The sequence below is a fragment of the Fulmarus glacialis genome, unplaced genomic scaffold (genome assembly GCF_000690835.1).
Source record: "Fulmarus glacialis isolate BGI_N327 unplaced genomic scaffold, ASM69083v1 scaffold31330, whole genome shotgun sequence".
Lineage (NCBI taxonomy): Eukaryota > Metazoa > Chordata > Aves > Procellariiformes > Procellariidae > Fulmarus > Fulmarus glacialis.
The window spans coordinates 48666-75850 of record NW_009186309.1 but is presented as its reverse complement, the minus strand read 5'-3'; the positions used below and the strand labels follow the sequence as shown (position 1 = coordinate 75850).

Here is a 27185-nt window from a genome sequence, read left to right as displayed (position 1 = left end):
CACACACACTATATATATATATATATATACACACACACACACACACATATGCATACAACTATGGAAGCAGTTAATGAACTTAATGAACTTCAGAGACCACATACAGCATCTTTGGATCAAACTGCTGGAACAGAAGCATATAGACAAAACAGGAGAAGGGGTATCCTAATGAAGTTCTACCTCAGGACTACAACCCTGATGAAGCTAAAGGATGTCACATAAAAATAAAAGAAAGGGCCAAAGGATATTATTTCGGTCAAGGCAGTTGATTGATCTAAATCCTCTAGTCAATTCAGGTCAGTCTTATCAAGCCATCAAATCAGCACAGTACATGGGCTATACCTCTGCTGAGCCAAAGATGATCTAAAGATTCATACCTTGGATCATTTTGTGGTTAGCTTCTGAAATTTTAGCTAAACAACTGCCTTATAAAGCTGCTTATTCTGTAAATGCTAACCCATAATACATCATTATTCTCTGTAGAAACATACTTGAAATAACAGCTAGGTGACTTCAAAATTCTGTAATCTTAAACCAAATTATGGGATTTCAGATTACACAAAAGAAATCATTCAATGGACAGGTTTCATAGTCAACTGCATAAAAATGGTCATTCCTCATACGCTAAGATGGATATAGCTGTGACACAGAGGAGGATTTAATCATTAATATTTATAATGCCCTTCTTTGTACCACATACACACCTGTTTAGCAACCGCCTAATGGATCTACACAGACTGAACTCCCCAAAGCTTCTCTCAAGCCCTGGAGGAAATTACTGTGATATATGCAGAACCAGGCAGAAAGGTATAAAGAGATACTGGAAAATGAATTTGGATACTTGAGTCAAGCTGGAGTCTGCGAAATGCTTCCAGGTCCATGAACATGACCAGATAAATAGCTGTAACCTCCTGGTGGATGAAGTGGTGAGAATGAAAGAATTTGCTTGTATGAGGCATGCTTTTTGGGAGAAAACAGCACATAGATACATAACAGATTCCACCCTACCTGCAATGCAGACTGATGTGCGAAACAGAAAATAGGCTTTTAGTGAATTACAAATAGATGGCAAGGACTTATAAATACTCACCTGGGCGAAAAATGCTTTATACGGAAGACAGTAACAATACGTAAATTGAAAGAAAATGAATATATTGTCAGAGTACAAACAAAAGGCCTATTTCAGAAAGTAAGCACTATAAGATGCTTACTATTGCATGGAAACTCAGCAGCAAAAACAGATGAGCTAGAGTGCCCAGCAAAGTAAAAGCTATTTGGTATAGTAAGTGCTTCTGAAACCAGGGAGAGTAAGACAAATCAATAGACTGCTTATTATATCTACCTATTTAGTAGCACAGGAAGGCTTAGATTAGCCTTAGAAGGATTAGATTACAAGCATAAATGAATTTGCAGAGGCAGGGAAGCAACATATTACTGCAAGATTCAATAGGATCTACTGCGAAGAAAATTCTGTCTTTAAAGGACTATTCAGCTGAATTTGAATTCTCCAAATTTTTTAAAATCAACTCATGAGTTATTTTCTTTCCTTACTTCAATTACAGCTGCTCATTTCAATTTGCTGTTCTTTTCTATTGGATTCTTGATGGCTAATGTTTCTTCCATCACATTTTATATCCATTAAAGAGGCACAGAAATTGGCAAATATTTTATTGGGGGCGGGTGTTTCTGGATGGAAGGCGACGGGCTCGCGGGGGGGGAAGAGATTTTCTGTCTTTCTGCATTTCTATATCTCCGCAGAAACATCAATTAGAAGTTTCTCTTTAACATGTACAGACGCACAAATGTATGGGAATTTGTGTCAGACTTTTACTCAAGATGCATCCACTCAGGGTCAGGGCAAGCACAGAGGGGGGAAAAAAGCTTCTCTCTGCTTTCTCTGTGTTTCACATGAGACTGTCAGTCTGCTATCACTTCCCTAATGAGTGGTATAGCTATTATTCTTAATTGTGCATTATTCCATTTTTCAGCATTTTTAAAACTAAATTACCCAAAGAGAAAAGAGATGTCCAGAGGGGAACCATTCCCTAAGAAAATGCATTTGAGTAGTAGCAATTAAATACTCACTTTCTAAAAAGTTGTGAGGCAGAATTGCTTAATAATGATTCATTTCAAATGATCCCAGAGAACCTCAGATTTTTTTTTAATAGCTTCATTCTCCTTGGTCTTCCCCAGAAGATATTTAAACAGGGTATAACACTGAAATCAGCAGCAGGAGCGAGTACTGCTTCACTAAAACTGAAAGTGGAGAATATCAGCAAAGGAAAATACAACTGCCTAACTTTCATTTCTGGCATTGCATCTTTCCTCGAAATACATTCTTGTGAGAAGTTCTGTGACATTTGGACAGCTATGATTCTTTGAAAAGCATTAACATATTGATGTTTTCACAAATTTTTTTTAACAGAGTTTTGAACACTTGTTCTCCCACCAAATTGGATGATCTGTAAGAGTTCTTGGCCAGCTGAACTGGTCAAATAGACAACAGCGGGCCAGGTATGGTCATTTCAGAAAACTCTGACCATTTAACTGCTGCTGCCTGAAGTTACCACCTATTCCTCCTGGGCTTCTTAATTATTTCTTAAAATCCACTCTCTATGGTTTGAGGAGCTCTCCTCAAAACTTTTTCCATCCTGTCTTCAGTTACTACCGTAGTCATCCATTTTCTACTTGGAAAACAGGAATTTCTCGTTCATGAACCAGGAGCATACTCTGCAGCAGACACCCCAGGGGACGGTCTCCAGCTCAGAGCACCCTGGCAGAACTCCAGCCCTACAGAGAGTGAACAGTGCCACCTTCTGACCCACTGCCCTGAGCTCCTGGGGCATGCCAGCCTTCTCCTGCAGTCAGCCAGGCGCGTAATGACTTATCCAGATTCAGATGGCAGGACAGACCTGCCGAGCTTGCACGGTGCAAGGAGGAGCAGAGAGGCAGACAAAACGAAGGAGAATGGAAAGAAACCCTTGCGTAACGGCCTCTGTCACCCTGCCATAAAAATCAGCCTAGAAAGAATCATCTTTGATTAACCTTTTATCTCCTGACTGCCTTAGCTAAGAAATTAGCAACAAAGGCATTAAATGACATTCGGTTTCTTGTATTTGATTTGTACTCTTTCGAGGCTTTGTCAGTTTTGAAAGGTGTTAATGTAATCTACTTTCTACCAGGGCATGGGAAATACAACATAGATATAACTCATTCCATCTATAACAAAAATAAAAGTCCTTATCCTACCTTGTCAATTATTTGAAGAATATTTGTTGTTTTGACCTAAACTGTCCAAGAAACAGACTCTGCAGTTTCAGTGTTAACCTATAATGCACCTTTTATTTAAAGCGATTTCTAAGAAAAGAATGCTCTCAAGTACATTTTTAGATTGACTTCCATTTTCCTTGAGGGCAATTTCATCCTTAGAGACAACACAATAATGCAAAGGTTCTTCAGGCAGAGAAAAACATACAGGCACCCTAATAGGCTACAAATCCTTTCCACAAACTTCTGCTGGTTTTTTAAGACTCTTAAATTATCTCTGGTGCTGTGGATCGGGTAATCATGGCATTTCAGATGTGGAGGAAGGGACCAGATGGACAACACAGAAAAAAAATCCTTCACTGTTCAAAAAAGTCTATTTCAGGAAAAAATTTCTTACAAAAAGCACGGAGGCAGCAATGTACTTTGGCTACCGCAATGGGAATTCTAGCTGATGGGAACCACAACTATTTCAGATCAAGGAGCTTCGGAGTAAAGTGACAGCTTGTATGTCTGGACTGTATTTAAGGGCAAATCTCAGCCTCTTGTAAGTGTGCTTTGTCCACTGCAACTGCTGAAACAAAGCGAGGATTCTCATTTTTGCCTAAAACGGTGAGTGGATGAAATGTCTTCTGGACTGGCTATGATAGTTAATAGAAGACCCCTTTGGGAATTACCTCCTGGCAAAAAGAGAGCAGCTCTCAGGCTACTCAGGCTTCTGCCCCAGATCAGACGATCCCTACCCAGCAGCCTCCAGATGACGGCTGCATGTTACCTCCTCCATGAGGAAGTTCCTGTGCCAAGGAACCGCTCAGCGTCCTGCCTTTAAATGAGCACCATTCACTGCTGGATCCCAAAAACTAAGTGATGTTCTTCACGGAGAGAGGAGCTGTTTCACCATTTCACAGTTACATGAACAGACCCAGAAAGACATGGGTACTGTGTCACCATCAGCCAAGAGAATATGAGGCAGAGACAGGAGCTGAATCCAAGCGTCCAGCTGCCCAGTTTGTTGCTCCAAACTGCACACTGCTTCAACAGACCCACAGCCTAAGTCTATTAGACACATAACCAAAATTAAGGCTGTTTCTGGTGTTTCATTTCTAAAAGCATTACCGAGGTGAAACCAAATCCCACACCTCAGCTGTAAAAGAGGGTACACTGCATCCTGCCAATGCACATTTCACCACAGGTGATGGGCCTGATCATCGTGTCACCTGAAGAACCAGAATGATTCAGAAGCTCAGTGGGGATATCCTCGATACCAGAATCAGTCAGTGTTCAGGGATATTGCTTTGGAGCCTCCTGCACAGGGACACACCACCTCACCAAAGGAGACCTAAGACATGCCAGCAGTTTGTGGAGGGCAGGGCACCGTAGGTGGCAGATCTGCCAACCAATTGTGATTGACAATGCCTACCAAGGGGGCCCTCAAACTCTCCTCAAAGGGAGACTGTAACTTGCAGAGGCCAAAGCAAGAAGTTAATCGGCTGGTACATACCACAGAAAAACTCTCACTTTTCTCACCCTCTCAGTAGGGCTCTGCTTCTGACCTGCTTTTTTCCTCATTTTTTTTCCACTTCCATTCACCCTTCTTCAAAAGACTGTTAACAAAGCTGTCTCATCTATCTGCAGTCAAAGCATTAAGTATCTGCATCAACTGTCTATGTTCCTATAGCGTTAGTGTCAGCATTCACCTTAACTCAGAAACCACATACATAACATTTGCAGCTAAAGAGGGCTGGGAGGGAAAGCAGCCTTTAAGGAAGGAGGCATGTCAAGGCATACCATAGCACAGGAACTGCTGCAGAGAGAGGGGTTGGAGGGTACCAGGGTGCTTCATTTTGAATCTGATAGATAGCTGTTGGAAGAGAAGGGGGAAGACAGCAAAACAGAAATGGGAAGATCCCCTGGCACAAAACACACTTCCCTGTCTGTTGTGCATGGACATTAAGGTCTCTGTGTCTTTGAAAGAATAGCCGATACAAATAATTTCAGCAAAATCCTGTTTTAGCTGCATTACTTAGTATGTTTCCAGCTCAACACTACTATCCCCTCACATACTTAAATGGCCAACACATACAAAGGCTGATCTCAGTGCGAACCGCTGTTTCTAGTGCTGCATCAGTACAAGTCATCACAGGCAAGTTATTTTCCATAGGGCATAATAAGGAACACCCAAGCCAAGCACAAGTCAAATGATATTTCAATTCAATGCTTTTGTTTAGATTTCTTCCTATTGCTATCATTTTTCACATTTCCCTTTATAATTTTAATGGAAATTCTTCTGCCCCCAAGCACATTGTTTTCAGACTTTCTAGTAGAACTAACCAAAAAATTAAAAGAGATCCCTCAAAAAGTCCCTTAAAAAACTTATTTCTGTTCTGATCAGCTTTATCTAAGTTGAAATATTTATTAATTTATCAGTGGAATGAAGAGATAAAAAGAAAAACAGAACATCCTCAAGAATCAATGCAACACAAAACACAAAGAGCAGGGGGGACCCACCTTAGCAGAAGCAAGTGTCTTCACAACTGACTTAAAAACACCAAAATCTTTCAAAAAAAACACAAACCAAGTTTCAAGCACTTCTATGTTATCTAGGTGTGATATTCCTCATAAAAGACAGAACGCTCCCTCCTTCCAGAGAAGGCATGTGCACACTTGGAGAAGTGAAGAAAAAAATCACCTATCCCATTACTCACCCTGACGTTCATTTTTAGTAAGTTCAGTTACTAGTTCTCTCACTGACGGTGTTTCGCTTTGAATCCTTTTTCCTGGTCATCTGCTGAGATCAGCACCTCTCAGCCCTTCCAGCTGTTGGGGAGCAAAACTACAATTCCAAGACCTCCCTTTAATTGCTCTTCCTGAGCAATTAAACCTTTTCTCCAATAAGAATGGATTTTGAGTTCAACAACCTCCCATAGCATTCAGTGATGTTACTAAAATTTTGCTTCAAAATAGCCCCAAAACACCAGCATACTGCATAAAAATAATGACAATTAAAGACAGCATCGATGTAAAATTGTTGTCAGGAACAAGGTGCAAAACTCCGAATTTCTAAAGAAACAAAATCTTTTCATTCCAGGATTTAAAAGGACTCTTCTCATCTCTTCCATGAAGATTGTATCAGATTTGACATAAAGAACGCCGGAACAAATTACCAATGGGGTGAGGCATTGCAGATTGAATCAAAGAGTTCAAATAGGTAGTGCTCACAGTACTGCCACTGGAGAAAAGCAGCAAAAATCTCTTTGCCTCAATCACAGCTCCTTTGTCCACCTGCATAAAACTCCCAGACAGAGTCTGGAAGCCTACTGCTTCAACTCCCGATGAGCATTCATGTTTCACAGTAGGTAACTGGCACAAGAAGATGTAACAAGGATAGAGCAAGGGGTCAGAGGGTTGAACTCCTCTTAATGACAACCCATATGGAAGGGGAAGTCAAATACAAAATGTAGTGGTTCTGGGGCTCAACTGGGATACACAGAATGGGCTCAAATGAGATAGCAAAGCTATGACAATAGTCGTCTTGTACAAAAACCTTAACGCTACACTCATATAAGTAATTATAGATAGACTTATGTTTATAATAATTTTAAGAAGTAGAAAGTCACAATTTTCTTTACTGAATAACACTGTTCTCTGATGAAACTTAAAAATGTATGAATCTCAGTAGCATTCTTGAAAGAACAGCACTATTTTATTAGTATTACCTTTACTTCTTACAGATTTGTTCTAAATTAAGCAATAGAACACAAACCATGAAGATAAAATTATGCTAGCGCAGTTCAAATATAAATTATTTTTCCATTTAAATGCTTTAGAAGCATCTGGAAAAAAGCACAAAACAAAGAAAAAATTTCAGGTCAAGTAAGGATAACTTTATCCTTCTTGCTAATAAACAAGCCTTTGCACATATTGCCTCAGAAAGCGTTTTATCTAGTTAACACAAACAGCTTTGATATGGGAATTAGGGACAAAAATCACTGCTTGCTAATCTCTTGATTGTTTTCAATTGAGATAAACTAAAATCTGTGAAGGACATTTTCAAATCACTACCATTTTCTTGCAGAAAACATACCCATTCCATCTCAAATATTCCTAAAGTTGCACTTAAGCAAAGATTATTTGATAAAGCTTGTTAGAGACCACATTTTAAAGAAAAGAAAAATATTTTTAGAGTACAGACACGCACACAAATAATACCACAGTAATGATTCAAAAGCAAGGCTACTTCAAAGCAGCCTGATTATTCTTCAAGAAAATAAGAAGTTTATCAATCAGATTTTCTCTTCCTAATCAAGTCATTCACTGTGCTGGACACTATTAACAGAGCAATTTAGCTCAGCAGTAGAGGTACGTCAATCTGAATTAAATATTTTTCTGTGTTCAAATCACCTTGTCAGGATTCAGGCTGCTCCAGGCTCAGAACACAGGAAGGAGCTTCCAAAAAAGAAACTTCAAAGTTTCCAAAAAGATTACTTCAGGAACTTCAGGTTTTAAGGAAGTGACAACTGCCTCTATGTAGTCCTAGAGCCATGAGACTGGGATAAGCACAGTGCTAACCCATGTGCCTTCTCACTCCGTATGTAATGTTGACCCCATTCGACCTCAAGATTTCTGGCTGGAGATGGGGGGTGAGAAAATGGAATTTGCATCTTTGTAAGAGACTGACCATGACAACAAGACAGTGTGAAGGAGAGCATACATCTCCCACCGAGATGCACTATCTCATTAGCCTGCAATCGGAGGCTGAGACGAGCTGGTTGGTTTTGCTCACTGCAGACATACAAACTGCTCTGAGCACTGTCAGTAGCTGCTGTCCTCAACCCTTCACCAGCATAAGACTAATGGATCACCATGCTACATTCGCATCTAGGGCACAGGAAAAAGAAAAGGAGAGGCCTGACTTAAGTAATTCTGGAAGGCAAAGAAAGTGAATGAAACATGACAATACCTGCTACACCTGGTGAGGAAACACCTGACTTCACACAGACTTTTATAACGTCTCAGTTATTGCCCCTGCACTGCTGGACAACATCCACCATCCCACGGCTGGATCTCTTTGGATTTCTCCTCCCCTTCCCCCCTTTTTTTTTAAAAAAAAAGCCAACACTGGTATTAGAACAAATCTCAGATACAAGAATGCTTTCCAGGACATATGGGTAATGATTGACCTACTCCTACTATTTGTCCAACCACCCCTTCACAAGGAGCTCACTCTGTAAGAGGCCTACAGCTGAGTTGTAGAGAGAGTCCTATCCATCCTTACAGACCAGGGGGGATTTCTGGGGTGGGGGTGAACCTCAGCAACTTTCCCTCACTGTCTGCCAACTTTTCCAAGGAACCAACTGTACTGCCAGTGCACCTCACATCCAACAGAGTCAAACCAAGGTCAGAACAGAAAGATGTGGACACGCGCAAGTGGTGTAACATCAAGAGGTAGAGAGCAGCAGAAAATGCTCTAGGGAGCATGTTCTGGAGAAATGTAGTCAGATCAGTGAAGTCATAGGAAGTTTGTGAGTTTACCAGTAGCAAGTGTTAGGGGAAAACCAGAGCAGAAAGGATCTTGACAGAAGGAGAACCAACCCAGCTGCAAGATGAGGCCAAGCAGCACGAACAGACCACCTGATGGAGCAGAAGGAGAAAACCAAAGAGAAGAATAACAAGAGCTTTATTTTTGCAGCCACAGTTGTGATTGCAAATGGTTAGGCCAGCACAGTGCTTTGAATCACAAGCATAATATCGTGTACCAAGTGTTCTCTGATCATAACATTTGGAGATGAAACAAGGTTCGTTTTAATGCTGCCCTTTAATACCTGCAAGAAAATGCTACACTTTTACAAAGTAAAAAATGCATCCTGACAGAATAAAAGATGGAATAAACCAAGACAGGCAGCATATAGATGAAGTCATTTTGTTGTAAAACATTGGCTGCCTGGAAAACTGTACAACTGTATTTTTGAAATATAAATTCAAAGTCACTATCGTAAGAAAATCAGAATTTCCAGTTCACTGTTTTAGAGCCCTCAGAATCCTCTAATCCTAGCCAAGATACAAATTGGGAGCTCTTTCTTGCTATGTTACAGAAAATCAATAAATGCAGTTTTGGACTATTCACTGTTACTATAAGAAATCTAAGCAGAAAGTAAAACTGAACAAAAGAAAGAAACCCACCAACATTAGCATGCAACACCTCAGAGCTAAGAAAAGACCTTCCTTCTGCAACTGAAATTAAACAATCTCTCTTTTTTATTGGTGATCCTCATACTAAAAAAGAATTGTCTCAGTTTATCGGTGTGTAAGGATGCTGGGGAGGTTTTTACCTACACTCTACACTTCTCAGTTATTAAATTCTTCTGGATCCTAATATTGGCTGAAGGAGATCTAATTAGTATAAAATTCAAATTTATTTCTTTGTAATTATACAGTTCATAAAATCCATTGCTTTCAGGCACACTTTTACACATGCACAAGTGAAGTGCCATCACTTCATCTTCCTTATAGTTCTTTTTCCTTAGTAACAGTTGTGGTATTGCTGGCCAAGCTACAAAAAGTGAATTCTAAGTGAATTCTCATTTCTTCTGGAAAAGAGCTCTATTGCTCTATAATTTTAGTCCAGTTGTAATAATTATCATGCAAATCCCTCAACTCCGCATGGTTACCCAGGCTTAGAACTCATTACAGATTCATTAGAAACACAGTTGCACCATCTTCTCTTTCAGATACTTTGAAATTTAATGATTACCATGAACTAGGGGATAATGCTGCAATATGAACATTACATTCATCACAAAGCTTTTGTACTAGTGCACAGGATTCTTCCATGCTTAATTTGTTATTAATCATACTTTAGATTATAGTTACTGTTGTGGCTTTTTTAAAAACACTGAAAAAATTCCTTATTTGAAAAAACAGTCTGCATCATCTTCCAGATAATTCCCACTCTGCTCACACCTTCTACCAAAAATATTAAGAGAGACACGTAAAAATGAATTACTCTTCACAGACACTGGAGTGTCAGACTACTATTTTTATCTTTTTTTAATGGGACATGGAAAAGTTCAGAAGACAGTAAGGCAACGGAGGGTTAGGGCGAGAGGGCAGACAGCTTGAAAGGGGGCAACATCAGCAACTGCGGTAGTTACTGCACAGATGCTGAGGTGGGGGAAGCAACCAGGATGCAGGACTGGCAGGATGAAATGCAACACTAGAACATCGTGCCTTGATTTATGGAGGTAAGAATTATGTACTAGCCTAAACGAACAGGAAGTACCTCCAACATATTTAAGCACAAAAGTAAACTGCAAAGACATCGCAAAAGTATAAAAAGTTATAACTCGGGTGCTTTGATGCTCTTTAAACCTGGAGAAGTTCCAAGGTTCATTATTTTTTAGGTTATTACTGACTATTAACGTTATTGCACGCAGCAATAGTTAAATCTCAAAGGTAAATAAGGAGTGGGTGATTCTAACAAACATTCATAGTAAAATTGGTGACTTGATACAGTCTTTAAAAATGGAGGGGATTTTAATTAGGCAAAATTGACAGTGATGAACAACAAAGATGAAAAACAGATTCATGCTGTGGACATGAACTCTGCTTAACTAATCAGTGTAATCAAATGCATAAAAAGTCTTCACACTGGAGCTGCACACAGCAATTTCCCAGGAGAGGAGCAGGGAAATTTCCCCTTAACATAAGGGAAACACCAAAAGGTTTTAGAGGAAAAAAAAAAAGGAAAAAAAAAAGTGTGTGTTACTATTCTTTACTTCACTGTCACCAGGGCAGGCAAATAAGATGATGGGCTTCACCTACCACATAGTTTGAACCCCCACAGCTTCAACAGCTTCATCTGTTACAATCCCTTTTGTTGTTCCAGATAAATGAAGAAGATATCACAAAAGGTACTGAAAACCATTATCACAGCAAACTGGAGAAGAATAAAAGCAACCACAGCAAGTTCACTGCAGAATGCTGACAGCAACCCAAGCTTGGAGATTATATAATGAACTTCTGCAAAACTTCACAGCAAGGCTGTTTTTGAGGCGACACAAATATGCTGAAAAATGGGGAAAAAAGGAAGAGGGAGGAAAGCAGGATGATTCATTCAGCGCTTTTTGTGTGAAATAAGCGGCCTGTACTTGTTCACAGAAGAGTGACTCAAAACGCACCTATGCCAAGCTGTGCAACGAGGGAGTGAAAACAAAAAAACCCTACCACTGCTGTCTAAGAGTGACAGAATTAAGAATGAAAATAAAGCAATCAAAAAGAAAAACTAGATATACATTCATACAAATAGATATTCTTTTTTTCTTTTGTGGAAAAAAGGAGGGAGGGTCTGCAAAAACTTGCTTGGTGCATGATCAATACATTCATATCCATACATGCTGCTGTAATAAGCATCCCAAAAGTAGTTCTCTTAGTAACTTAGTGAAGCATGCTTTTGCATTAACAATTCAATTCTAATCTCCTCCTCCTCCAATTTCCCCAAAGAGATTCAGTAAAGCAACTTCATCTGACATATAACATCTAGAACAAGGAATAAAAAGGGTACACTAAAAACAAACTAAAATTGCAGTGCAGAGGCTGATCTGACCATCAAATGTAAAGCATGAGAAGACAATTGATACATCCATTTTGAAGTGATAGCAAAGCAGTCACCAGCATATTAGAAGTCACTTGATTGCCCGACTACTGTAACAGTAAAACACCTATCAGATGTGAAAAAAACCATTTCATTGAGATCTCCCTGACATTGTTTCTCTTCAGGAGTGATTGATCTCAACACACGTCCCTAAACTACATATTGAGTAGTTAAAACTAGCAGCACAGGCCTTCAAGTTATAGTTGGGGGAAACGGAAGTGTGGGAAAAAATTCAAGTATGAATCCCTCTTCCATAAAATATAATGTTAGACTTCAATGTTTAACAGGAAGCTTGATCTGTTTAGAAACGGTCTCCGACGTATCATGACAGCTACTCTTTTAAGAGATCATTTTGCAAGTCCTGATTTTCAATTTCTTATGGAATTACCTGACGGCAACTGGTCATCTACCTTCTGAAGTCGCCATCCTTCACTTATAATGGTATTGATATTTCCACCACACCACTCTTCAGTATCACGGACTGGAATTCAGCAAGAGAATAAGCAGTAGGGATCAGCAAACTTCAGTAGAACCATAAGATCCATTTTGCCACAAATCTCATTTAAGTTATCAAAAATAAAAGAATTACACAGTTTTCCTCTTCTGGAACACTATAAAATCATTATGTGACAATTCAAATGGTACAATAATAAAGGAGGAAGGAAAAAAAAAAATTAGATGCTGATTTTTGATACAATGCTAACAACCTTTTCAGACTTGGAAAGCTTCTGAAATATCAGTTGTCATCATCCCAAAAAGTGATGCTGTAATTATCCCAAATCCCAAAAATCCCCATTTCTTAATTATAAGAACCACCAGAGGAAAACGGGAAAGCAGGGAGAGAAGGGACTAGTACTGGAAGGGACCCTCAAAGTAATTCCAACCAACAGAGTGTTCAAAAATGTTATTGAAAGGGACAGGAGTGAAATGTAGCAATTAAAGGAATGAAAACCAAAGTTAAGATTTTCCACAGGATGTCTTATTCTCATTTGAAGTGTCATAGGTGCTAGGGAGTCTAACCTCCACTAACATCCAAAGAGATACTCAAAAGTGCCAAAATTGTTCAGTGTATGTGACTTCAGCTTCCAAATCACACTGGACCTTTTGAAAGCCATGATCTCTTTGCTCAGTCACTAAGACATGCTTTTGTAAGACATCCCTAACCAGAACAAAACTCTCCTCAGGATAGGAGATGTGCTTGTGGTTTAGACAAACCTCCACCTCTCCCCCTTTTTCTCTATACCTCCACCACTATAGATAAGTTTTTCTGCCATGTAGTTTAACTGGTTTTATTGAGAATACAGTAACTTTAATTCCCAAGAGAGGTAAAGACAAGCCTTGTGCAGTATATCCTGATATCAAAGTCCTATGTCTTATGTTAAAAGCGGCCTCTTTACAGGGGACATCTTTCTACATTATAATTTTAATTTATCCCATAATTTCTGCAGTAATTTGTAGATAGGACATTAGAGTAGTCACATAAGAAATACAATGCTATCTCAGCAAAAATGATAGACAGCGCTGACTCACAGAAGGCAAGAATGGAATAGATTCAAAGGTAATTTACCAGTCCTTTGTACTGTAAGTTATGATAATGTTTCAGTAGACATTAATGGGCAAAGGTTTTGCTTTAAAAACAAACTTGAAAAATATTTTCAAGAAGTCATCTAGGGGAAACTAACTTTTTGCAAATTTATTCTCTATGTTATTACTTTTTGTTTCTAGTATTTGTCTTTGATGTTTTAAAAACATGTAAGTGTTAAACTGGAAGTAATTAAGGACTTAGGAAACCTGTAGCATTGAAACCTTGCAGAGAGCCTTCTATGCAAGTGATTTGACACAATACTCTGTTAGGTCTTTCTAACCAAGAGGAGTCAGTTCATAGCAAAATATAAAGGACTCATTTCAAACACTTTCATCTCTACTAAAATGTAACCTACTCCACAAGCTCTCTGAGGACACAGAGTATATCATCCTGGCAATTTGTTCATTCAACGTGCCTTCCAAGTTCACCAACTTCTGAGTTCCACCATCAGCTAAAGCCTCCCGGGTTTAGTGTCCCTGTTTTGGCAAGAGCGTGACGCTCAACATCTATCTCAGGTATCAGTCTAGTCAAAATGTTCCACTGCTCATTAGAGAGGAAAAAGAGATCACCAGGAAATATTACTCTCTATCCACTTGGTGGGAGACAAAGAGGGCTGGCAGTAAACCTAGGCTCCCTTTCCTTCCCTGGCAGTCTGGATATTCTCCAACAAAGTGAAACCTGTCAGTCTCTATCCCTCCAGGTGATAAGAGAAATGAAATACTGCCTATACTTTAAAGGACAACCAGCTTTGCTTGGGGTTTTGAAAAAAATTTTAAAAAAAAAAAAAAAAAAATCACTTTGTCCTGTCTGTGGGAGAGGGCTGCAGGCTGAGCTCAAATGGAAAGAAACATTTCCCTGAAGGTCTCGGCTAAACACCTAAGCTCTGGAGAGACATGGGGCTGAGGACTCATCTCTCTCCTTAGCCTTTCTTACTGGCTAGCTCCAAGCAGTTGCTGCAGATCCCTGTCCAAAGGACTAATTCTCCCCGAGCACTGTATAGGATGCCCATACATATGACAGTATGCTGTACCACACATGGGAGGGTCTAGCATGTAGAAGACAGTGATCTGCCCTGCATATCCAGTTCTTTCAGATCAAGTCCTCAATAACTTATTAAAGCCCAGTAGGAATAGCCACATTAGGCTGTCTGCGAGATACATTAAAAGGGCATTTGCCTGGCACACACTAAGAGGAAAGTCAGACTAAACGATGTAACAGTCTCTCCTGGCCTCAGCCCTGTGTAAAAGGATCTTTACCTCAGAGGGCTGAGAGACTAATTAATTTGTGCTTTAAAAAACCCTTCAGAAACTTGGAAGAATGATGCTACTCTGCTTGCAAAGCATTCATTCTTCCTTGGTTAATTTAATTCAGACTCCTTTCCCACTGATATATACACATATATCAGTTTATCCCCCAGTAAGATACACTGAATAAAGCACGGAAGTAGAAAACGCTTTGCAGTTCAAGGCTGATGATTGCGTATATTGCTTCAACACATTGTTTTTATATTCTGTATATGCTAGTCTGACTGAAAAGCTAAGGTATGACTGTAATGAGGCAAGCGATTTTGCCCTTTGTTTCTCTCTGTTGTCCTCAACAGGCCAGAAGGTTGGGAACAATACATGCCTACTCATCTGTGGCAGATTATGATCACCTACAACAAAAAAAGAACTAGGTACAGCTGAGAGGCTTAATTTCCTTTCATATTATCAGGAGATCCAGGCTTGCTCCAAATCAGGGGAAAATAAAACATTGGGAGTGTCCTACCATGCCTCCTGCTCAAAACCAGGACCTGCCTCCAACTAAGTACTCGAAGGAGAGTACTAAACACTGAACAACAACTATCCCAGATACTAGGATGCTAACCCAGACACTGGGAACAAACTATCCCAAAGCAGTGCTAACAAGGACCATGGCTTGCCAGTCTGGGGACCAGTCAGACACTCTCCACCAACACTTACGTGCTGAAGTGAACGGTACAAGAACAATTTATCCTGCCAGTCATCCAAGACTTGCACAGGAATGCAGGGACCGAAGATACAAATCCCACTGCCTCAACTATACAACTGGAGAACAAGCAAAACTACCATGTTGTTCTTTGGGACAGTTTTTATCTTGGATTATAACTAGAACAAAGCCTGGCTTTAAATCAGTCTTAATCAGCACTTCTACTTTTTAGCTAATCTTCAAAAGACGTGATTCTCTTTGGATAGCGCTCATTAAAACAGGTTCATCCACAACGAAATCATGCTGTAGTCAGAATATATACTGTATGTTCTGAGAGCACATGACATAAACACTATTTAAACAGTTATAACTTACCAGAGTTGTATCTTTATATTTATTATCTTCATATTTATTTTATTAGAAAATAGTAAGCTAAGTTTCTATAGTGATTTTAATGTATTTATACCAAGCTCAGCTTGAATGAAAGTGAGTCCTTTTTAAAAGGCACAAAAAGAACACTGCAAAATGGTATTAATTCACTAAATAAATTATTTTCAGTGACTTGTGTACATATGAAGGAAGGTAGGTTATCCAAAATTGTGTTTTAAATTGATCAAAAGGAAACATTGCCTCAAATTAGGGAGTGGACACAACCACTTCTGGATCCCAAATTCTTCCAAAACTACAGCCCTGGCAGACATGTGCATCCAAACACAGCTTTTATTTGCAGATAGGAAGAGGGGAAACAAGCTTCATACTAGTTTAACTCAGTCAGTTCCTTAGTGTTCAATAAACCAGCCACTAAACTGAATCAGTCAAACTAAACCAGAAAATTATCTCGCAACTCCTGCAGTAGAGACAAGAAAGATAAGGTGCTGTCAAAAGTTCAAACAAACTGGGATCCCAGGTGCTTGGAGTCGAAATTCCCCTTCAGATCAGTGGCTGCACTTTCCTGTTAAAATCTTAGCTGGACATAGTTCTGGTTTGTCCACGAGCAGCTAAATATGAAAAATGTATTTAACACTTAGTTCTTTACTGCTTCATAATGATATCAAACCCAATTTCAGACCATTTGTTTTCACCTTCAGTTCTGAATCTACCCTGATACATTTGTTGGGGTTCCATAGCTGGCGCCCGTCGTGGGACGGGCGGCCTGATGCGGCGCTGGGCCGCACAGGGCACCGGCCTGGAGCACGCCGCCAGGACAGGCTGCGCTTCCCCGCCTCTTCTCCCTCTCCATCGCCCTTCTACCTTCTCGTATCTTCTGCTACACAGAAGATACGAACCACAGCTGCAATTCCCTCAACGCACCTCAAAATAATGAGGGTTTACTGCAGGAGCACTCTTCCTTTATCCTTCCCAAGGCCTCATATCCTGATTGCAACCCCCCACCCTTTCCAGTGTGAGGATTTATTTATTTTTAATCACAAGCAAATAAGGCACACCTACAGAGCACCCGTTCTTCCAGCTGCCACTTCCCCAGGGACATCTCCACTGCCAATATATCCAATTTGGTATTAATAAACCACAGTGAGTCAGCAGAAATCACTCCTATTCCCAACCATTCCCCCCCTGAGGGTGCCAGCAGATGTTCGAAGGAGAGATCAGCAGCAGGGCGCTGCCAATCACCTCAGCATTATTTTAACCTCACTTGTCTGTTCAGCTTTTAACTGTCTACGTTATAAAGAGGGGATAAAAGAAACAAATCTTTTCTGTTAATATAGTTCACTCCTGCGGAGATGAAAATCTAGATGATCCCATTCACACTTGCATGGCAAAACATACCTAATATCGCCTTATCACCTGAAATGATACAAAGCCATTGTCATCTGAATCAGTTGGTCTCCTGTTTGCTACACAATATCACACAATAAAGCTCAAGGGGTTTTGTCCGCATTTGCAGATGCATCAATTCCCGGAGGAGAGAGCTGAAAGTCCCCCTCTGCAGAGCTCTGGCACAGGCACATATGAAATATTGCATTCAGCTCTGGACACCTCATTACCAGAAAGATAACACATTAGAGAGAGTTATTAGAGAAGCAACAAAAACGGTAAGTGGAGACTGAAGAGATTGATTCCATCAAGACATTAAAAGTTAACTGCATAAAGGTTGGCTAAGGAACAACTTTCCGGGGGACACAGTAACAGCCTGTAAATATTTGAAGGATACGTATGCCAATAAGGAAAATGAATTATTTAGGATGGCAAAAACTAGATACAATTAGGAATAACAAGATGAAATTAAGAAAGGTCTGACTCTCAAGAAAGAAAGAAGGGTAATAGAAGGCAGGCTTTGAGAAGTCTATCGCCTGGATGACTTAATAGGTCTTTTGTATCTTTACCTCCTGTAACTCCACGATAATAATGACGGAGCGAAAGAAAGGACTCAAAGTATGAAATCCAATTAATTCTTTGCCAGTAGGCAAACCATCTTTATCAGATATTTTGGCTTAGCAATAAGCTTAAGCTTGGCATGATAGATCCTACCTGTCAGTTATTCAGATGTAGCTTTTTGTAAAATCTTCGGGGAAGCCAAGAGTATTTTTATACTTTCATTAAAACACAGACTACATCCATCAAAGGAGGAAGTTATATTAAAAATATCTGTGGCATTTTCAGACTAATCTGTGCATCTGACCAGTGCCATATTTAGCATTATCTAATCTGTTTCGTGCATCTAACAGACTGCAAACCCTTTGGGGCAGAAATCCCAGCCTCCTCTTTCTTTATATTACACAGCACCGAGTATGTTGACAGCGCTCAACAAATAATAGCCAGTTCCAAGGGAGGGAAGAAGTCTGTGCTGGCACACAATGTGCAGTGTTATTTTCAAGGGATGAACCCTTACATTAGTAATGGAGCTGGGAGGTTTCACGTACATTCCAGTAGAAGAATAACTCCTACTTCTCTCAGGAAGAAAAAGAACTTTACAAACACAGAAAATGCATCAGAACACTCAAAAAAATCTATCATTTGGATAGGTATGGAAATTGGCAGGAAGCAGTGACAAAAAGAATACAAATTACTTAGAAAAGGAAAAAATAAATTAAATATTGAGACTAAAATTTAGCACTCGCGAGGAAGGACCCTCTTTAAAGACACATACAGACAATTTGTATGCATCATGATACCATCTTTAAAAGCACAGTCAGGCATTGCTTCTCAAATAACAACAATGCATCACTAGGGGTACATTTAAAACAACCCGTATCAGTGTACTTCTCTATTTCCCAAGCAAATGTTTCACTCAGAGCTCGCACTATTTATGGACACTACTTTGGCTCATGCAAAACTCTTGTAGAAGCAGGTCCCATCTGAGGAGCCAACAAGTCTGCTCTCCATTTTAGTATCTGCCAAAGTTAATTTTTGAAAGAGCATATAGGGACATACATAGTTATATATTGATATATTGCCCTTTAAGGTGTTCTGAATTAAAACATAATAAGCCGCAGACTATTTATAAGATCAGCGGGAGCAAGTTATTGCTGGCAGCCTGCGTGGCACACCTGGATACTCCTCTGAAAAACTCCTTTTAATATTTAATCTTTCATCCGCATATTGATATATTACAGACTCCTCATGGTTATAAACTCCAGCTTGGAATCATGTACCACTAACAACTCTACTCTCTATCATCTTGAACGTTTGTTTTTGGGCAGAGATGCTGCCTGTGATGTTGTTAGATGAACTTTCTTCTGAGAAGCAATGCCAGTGCCAAATGAAATACTGATGGCCAAGGAAGGGACAGGTTGTAGAAAGATGCTTTGTTTTTTAAATGATCCTGGTTAAGCGTATGAAGCATCTGTTGTGTACTGCTCCCTGTGCGCAAAATGGATATTCAGGAAAGTAATTTACATTAAAGTAGTACAGTGAGGGAGATGAACACTCCTACCTCATTTGCCACAGCCTTCAAACGCTATGCGCATTTACAGAGTTGCTAACTTCAGAAACATTTGCACTGTAGCTTCCCTTTCCACAGATAACATTAGCTAGAAGAATTTAAAATGCATATTCAGAAAATTGCATTTCTCTGGCTCAGTTTCCTAATTCTTAATACTCAAGCAAATGAACCCCAGGTTTTGATGGAAAACGTGGGACATTTTCTGCTCACAGAAATTTATTTTTCCTGTCAAATTTTCATTTAGTGTGAGAAGTACACTTTTAAAAAAAAAAATATTGTAAGACTTTACTGAGATGTAAAAATACATTTTTTACTCACTTTTCATTAAACAATTAATGATCCGAGGTAAAAAAAAAAAACAACTGTCTGAAAAGATATTGGAAGCAACACATAGAAAATAAGATGTAAATCTTATTTTTATAATCACTTATATCATTAAACAGCCTAAATTCTAGTCCAAGTCAATGAGACTTCAGCACTTGGGATAATTTACTCCACTGGACAAGCCAAGCGAAGGGAGACTCTCAAGACATAAGAGTATCCCAAGCTAGCTTGCTGCCAGCTTCACCATCTCTGATGTCCAGTAGCATTTGCAGGCAGATACATTTTTTGGAACTCCTAGAAAGCTGGGGCAAAGACAACTACACCAACAGATTTTGTAATGCTGGTGAGAAACAAGCTCTAAATAAAGGAGAGGAGAATTTTTGTCATCTCAAGTGATTTTAAGTATTTTTAATAGTATTTGTCCAATATTAGCTAGAAGTCCCATCTACAGTGGTTATGTGGCTGCCAGAAAAATTAGAAACTTAGCTGAAGATGAACAACTTCCAACCTTACATTCAGTTTTGTCAAACCTAATCGAACCTTTCATGTCGCCCTGCAACTGACTTAGACATTTCTGGTAACAACCACTCAGAAAGCTACACAGTAGCTGATTTTCTAAATAATTTAGACTAAAAAGGAACCTTAAAGTCACCCTTCCAACATTATTTTAAATATTTACCTACGCTGCTGTTATCTTCTGGGAGGTTTTGGGGGATTTATTTTCCTAGCTTTTTTAAAGACTTTTTTTAGGATGCCTCAAATATATGCCAATTGTGCTGAAACCAAAAACTTTTAGCACACTGCTACCACAGCGATGAGTAAGGGCATAGCTGCAACGAACCCCACCAAACAAATTTGAGATTGGGATTGCATTGGAAAGCCTATTCTTGCAAGATTCCCAAAGCAATTTTTTGCTTCTTTCTTTAGAAATCAGTTAAAGACCCAAAGAGGAACATCACTGTCTGAATGAGCTGATTATCAAGGGAAAGAAGGGACAAAAAAAAATGCAGGGAGGGAAGACAGATTAGGGAAAAGAGAAGTAGCAGCGATTGAGTGTTAGATACTACAGACAACATACAACTGAAAATGTTCTCCCTGTGAAGGCTGGTATCATTTTATTGCTTTCAATTCATGACGTTTTAGAATTAAGCAAGGAAATTGAACACCGCTCGGGGCTCTCTGGTTTGGAGCTCAAAGGAAAGCGCTGCTCCCACCACACTGGAACTGTCTGAAAACCAATGTACAACAGCTGCATTTAACATAACTCAATTTTATCATGACGGGAATCTAAATCAAAACCTACTTGTGGTAGGAAGATGCAGTGACCAGCAGCACGGGGAAAAAGAGATGCTATCTGTTCCATTGTTAGTATACACATGTTCTTGCAAAAAGTAGAAGACAATTCAGAGACAGAGGAAAACCAATGAGCCCCACACGGTGCCTACAAAACCCCCACTAACACTACTGTTTTGACAGCCCCAGAGACGCTCTGCACACAATTTAGTCCTTCCAAGTTTTGAGCTATCACACTACCTTCATGATTAACGTGACAAAAATTATTAAATGTTTCAATGCAGTCCTCTGGGCAAAACCAATGAATCCTAATAAGCATTTCCCACAAGATTTTGCAGCCCTTCAAACTTATCATGAAGATCAAACCATAATTTTTAGCTCGAATATCACTTTACAATTTAATGTCATGCGCGCACATATTACATTAAATTCTAAGATCGTTTATAAGACACATTAGTTATTGGGAATAAGCTCTGGACACTCCATAAACTCCTCCCCAAAAGCATTTTTGTCATAAAATCTTGCAAAAGGAGAAGTTTAATTATATTTTGAATCCCAGAGATCTCTGTAAATAGTTTCACAGCTTTAATCTCATCCGTATCTGACAGCAAAAGCAGTAACATAACTCTTGGAATGACTTTTATAAATCTTTACACAAAACTAACCACCTGGACAAACTACGAAAGAGTGCTGTCTTCACAGCAGCTTCCATGGGAACTTTGCTTTGCATCACGGTCCTGAGGAATCAAACCCGGCTGAAACTGGGACTATAACACAGTAACCTGCTTACCAAGGGTTTTCACAAGAGACTATCAACCCCTTTTTGTATCACCTTTGTCCATCCCATTCATACCCAACTCCCTCATTTCACCCTGACACTAGAAGATCCCATCATCTCCATACAAATCCATAGCCAAGTGTTTCAGCAGGTCACACTGTAATTGAGGGTTGATTTTTTTCCTGAACTGATCTTCACAAATTGTTTTCAGTTGTGCTCACAGCACAACATTCAAAATTGAGATGCAGAAGAACAAATTCTGGTTTCTATGATCCTGGCAGAAATCTTGCTGTTCATCACAGGTCCATAAGCACACCTACAGAAACCCCTGCTGAAGTTAGAAACAGCCAAATCTGTAGAATTAGGTTCTCAAAAAAAACAGTTTTGCATGGTATTGCTGTATCAATAATTGCACTCAGAACAGACAAAACTACTTGCATGTATACAGGCAGGGATGTGGATGTACACTTTCCAGTGGCCACACACAATAACACAAATTTGGCTTCATATTCCTACCCTTGTCCAGTCCCAGTATGAACTGGAGACACTAGGGCACAGCAGGGTAGGCATCTTGGACACACTAGATTAACTGTATGCACACACGCACATCAAATGGGTATGCTTATAGCGGCCTTTTAAGATCAATTGCCTAAATTAATTTCTTTCCACCTAGATAACCTTTCTGGGTGGAAGACAAAGATGTGTCCCAGTATACACAGACCAAACAAATTGTACTAAGCAAAACAGAGCTGTACTCAAAACTCAACAGAAAAAAGGCTTAATGAGAAGTCCTTTACAAAAAAGGCTTAAATAACTCATGACGTCACACAAACCAATGGGAAGAGAAATTGCTGATTGCAAGGCTTTGGGTTCAAAAAACACAGAGGCTCTAGATCCTGCCCACCATTTTGAAATCCTCTTACATGATATTTCCAGGATATTTGCGTGATGATGACTTAACTTGCAGGAGCTATTCTCATTCTTTCCTTAGTTGTCATTTTGATTGTGCATAAAAGGGGTTCGGAAACCTGCGTTCATTAAAACTGTCCACATTTCATCTTATACCAGGTGTTCTTCTTCAAAGAAAAACAAGAGAGAAGTCCAGAGAGCAATGCAATCCAACTGCAAGTGCAGTGGCAGGTTTTCCCATCTTCCATACAATAGAACTAGTAAAATGAACTCATAAAAAAAGAAAAAAAAAAAAAAAAAAAAAAAAAAACATCTCAGTAAGGTTGACTATGAAATTCACATTTTCCTCTTATTGCTAAACAAATGGCTAAACACTAGCACTGAAAGGAAAATGGCTGCATAACTCAACATAACAAATCATATTCTGAAACAGTAATTCGCCTGCAACATTTATATTGATTCTCTCAGATAATAATATCTCCCCCTAAAGCATACTTCATGTTGTCTTCACTCAGTTGATCAGGAGCGTTTTACAAATGTTTCGATCAGTCTGATAAGGCTTTTAGCTACACATGCGCATCTTGCAATTTTGTTGAGGTCCAAAACCATGCAGGTAGTGCATGCCAAGTAAAAAGAATCCATATTTTTGTTACGGGCTGTTTCCTTCTATATATCCACTACCTTGCTAAGAACATGCTACGCTAGATTTATCAGCAACAATCAACTGTTTGTGTCTTCTACAAGAGAGTAACTGTATCGAAAAGGAAGGTTTTTCCCAACACATATTTTATGTGTTTGGTAAATTACTGATATTTTTAGGTTCCCTGTTGATACAGATCCAGGTATTTTTTCATCCTAGCACACTGTCACTGAGTTCTAGTTCAGACTGATGGATAATACATTAACTCTTACCAACATAGTAAGTCTGACACTATATCACCATGATATGTTGCATGAGCATATCAAGATACAGGTGAGTAACAACACTCAAGAAAACTGGAATTTCATTTATAACACAGATCCTAAAATCCAAAGTTTGTATTAAGGCAAGTGGTCAAGAGACAGACATCTGAGGGCTATTAAAATCATTAACAATGTATGTCACCTTACTGGATTACAAAGATGTTAAATTAGACACAAGTCTGTACATACACACCATAACATGAGCATCAGTAGTCACAGTTACAGCATCCCCCTGATTCCATTTCACTATTCCAATGAACCTAAATACTGACTTTCAGGGAACAAGCCTAAGAGAGAATTCAAGTACCATGCTTATAATGCAGTGCTAGTTCTCATACGCAATTCCCATCAAGGTATAAAATACCACGACAGGTTGAGCTGTAGCTGTAGGAAAGTGGACAGCGACCAACAACTCATTTTATCTAGACTACCAACAACTCAGAAATCTGCCATGAGTGAATCCACCCTAAAGATGGACATCAAGACATAGAAGGGCCCACTTTTCATTAGCAATTACTTGAAGCATTTAGCTGTCTTTCTGAAACTAAGCACGGTTGTTACGAACCAAATAAACTCTGTTAGCAAGCTCAAATCCCACAGGCAACAAAGGAAAACGGTGCTTCCACCTCTGTCAGTAAAAATTATCATGGACAGAAAGCTAATTTTATGCACACAGTGGCTACACAGAAATAAATCTACAGCAGTGTCAAAGTACCCACTTGTTTCCTCCCTGTACTGACATTTGAGGAGATTCGTCCTCTACGAAAAAGCACTTTAGGCAGCTCAATCGCTCATTACTATACAGACATTTTAAAATTTGGCTTCATGACATGTCACAGCATCACCAGCACTGACTAGGGACAATAATTCAGTTTCAAAGCAGCACTCCGATATTCTGAAGTTAAGTCAGATAATGCCCAGACTCGTCTGGTCACTGTCTCAAGAAACACTAATTCTCTCAAAGTGTCTGTTTACAAGTGAGAAGGTGGTTCTACCCACCCCTGGAAATCTGGTGCAGAGACAAGGAGGGCTAGAGGCTCAGCATGACCTCTCTACTCCTCCACCACCTCAATCTGTGAAGAAATCAGTATCCAAGATCGATCTGAATCAAGCCACACATGGACCTGTACATGGATATCCCATTTCCCAGATCACTGTATTTACGATCTGTTTTTCGTCCTTTGCTTGAGGAAGTTTTAGTCAGAAGTCTCAGCAAAACATTCTGTGATGCTCCAACAAATCAAAAAACTCAGCAAAATTTTTACAAAAAAGTCTTCTCGCCAGTTCTACCTATTATACAGCCTGTACCATGCGCTTTTCCATTCAGCATCTAAAAGAAAAAAAGTCTCACACTTTTCAGTACTGTTTTTGAACAGGTATATAGGAAATGCAGAATATCATTATTCCATTACGCAGCAGTAGAAGTAGCACGAAATACATGTGTGGCATGCTCCCTCTGTGCTCCTATGGTAATTTTAAGACAGTCTATTATTGGTGTGATTAGCAAGGTTCAGCTTAGTCCTATAACTTTAGCAGAACACACAAGGTCTGTGACATACCTGTTTGTGACACCTTCCCACCCAGTTATGTGAGTTGGTCTTTTCCTCTTTCAGAATTAGCTCTTTGCCTTTAAGGACAACTTGAACAAAATTTTGAGTTTGTGAGGCATCCTCCTCCATGTGAAACAGATCCAGCTCTTCCGTACTGCTCTATTGCTTTAAAAATTTACCAGCAGGAAAGGTGCTGACATAATATCCTAATTTAAATGGTTATTTTCCCCCTTGTTAAATCCTCAGGTGTTTTGAATACAGCACCAGGGTATAATAGAATGTGAATAAGTAATGAAAGATAAAGAAGTGGATTTAAATATAATATCCCCCCTATTACCATTCTTAATTCTTATCTATTGGTAAGACGACAGCCATCTGGAATATTACAGCAAGGTGTGCATTCAAGAAGAACCCAGACAGAACAAAATGCAATTCAAAACCCAGAGTAACAATCTTAAATCAGGTTTTAAGAAGACGCCTGGCTACCAAGAAATACTGCAACCGTGCCGATTTATCTCATTCCAGCCGGCATTTTGCTGGACAGAAGGCTGGTGATCCAAAGTTGAGGGTGGGATTCTGCGGGACGCTGCTGTGGAGGGTCTCCGGCAAGAGGGGCTCCCCCCCGCAGCCACTGGCAGCCGCGCGTCTCCCGCGGCAATACCGCCCTCTCCTGCTGCCGGCACGGCAGAGGCGGGGGGCCGGCCCCTGAAAGGCTATCATTACTTTAATTGCAGATTAATTACAGCCTTTCGCCAAGGTCAAAAGGAACATTTGGAGGCAGCATAAATGGTATTATGTGGAAAATACATAATGTTAGAAAGCTTTTTTTCCCAATGTAAAATTTGACATTTGCTGCCTTAATGAGTACAGAGCTTGCCGCTCTCAGTGTAAAACCCTGCATCTCTCTCGTGTATGAAAACAGTGACCCTTTAGCCCACACACCAAACAAAACTCAGTGAACATGAGGCTTTTCTCTAAATTAATTCGTTCTTGAAAATACTCTCTCTATTGAAATTAATTCTTTCCCAAATGAGACTGGCCAATAAGGTTACACTACCTGTAATTATATTTATGTGATATTTGTAAGAACATCAAACTTTTAAATGGATCCAATTCAGAAGTAATGGAAACAGCAGTGCAGAGTGGCTGTTGAGTGCAAGCAATAAATCATATAAATTGCATAATTACAACTTCCCATGGCTCGAGAGACAGTTTGCACTAGGAAAGCAATGAATGATAAAGCAGGATGAGTTTTATAACCCCTAAAAGGAGAAAACTGTAGTACGGTAGTCAGGACACAGAGGTGATAGAACAGTCCCTCCTCCAGAGCACGTTCAACTATGGGGGACCCACCACCCCCCTCCAGCCTTGCCTCTGCCCTGCAGGTCAGGGGAGCCAGAGAGGTGGATTCAAATCCTAGACATAGGAGAAAATTAATCCGGATATTGCACACTGAGACAGCACCCTAACTATTGGGCCACTGACCTCCCACCTCTTCTTTAAGGGGAAAAAAAAAATTAAATTCACCTGCTTCTGGAGGTTTGCAAGGGGAGGAGACTTTAGCTTTGCTTTTGGCTGAAGGAAACATTTCATGCGCTACTAAATCAAGAGCGTCTTCCAATCTACAATACCTTCTCTTCAAATATATATCCTTGGTTTTCTTGCCTCCTCCATGCCCCCGCTTAAATTCTTCCATTGAAGTTTTTTTTTCCTCCTTCAATTTTCCAGTTCATTAGACAAAATGAAAAATAAATTATTTGCAGTATCCAAATCACAGCTGCCCCCTGAGGACAACGGAGGAACAGCCCCTTCCCTTTTTCTTCTTCATTGCAGCTGATTTACTACCAGTCACAACTGAGCTGAGCCAGTACTGTACCCTGCCAGGCAGGGAAGTGCCTTCTCGGTGCTCTCTGATAACGCAGGCACAAAGTAAGTGGCAAAACAAGAACTGGCACAAGGCTTCTCGTAATACTTAGTTAAGCTGGCACGGATGATGATACAAGTCTCCTATGAATGCTACA

At 39.7% G+C, this 27185-nt stretch overlaps 1 protein-coding gene across 1 annotated transcript in view; it reads right to left on the bottom strand.

The window, feature by feature from the left end:
* The window catches only part of LOC104083879 (disrupted in schizophrenia 1 protein-like), a gene marked incomplete at both ends in the record, with an annotated part of 87833 nt that overhangs the window by 13323 nt on the left and 47325 nt on the right, over nt 1–27185 (bottom strand). Inside the window, one exon of the mRNA XM_009587537.1 lies at nt 12303–12395. Coding sequence (XP_009585832.1) covers nt 12303–12395 — 93 coding nt within the window. The remainder of the gene's footprint in view (nt 1–12302; nt 12396–27185) is intronic.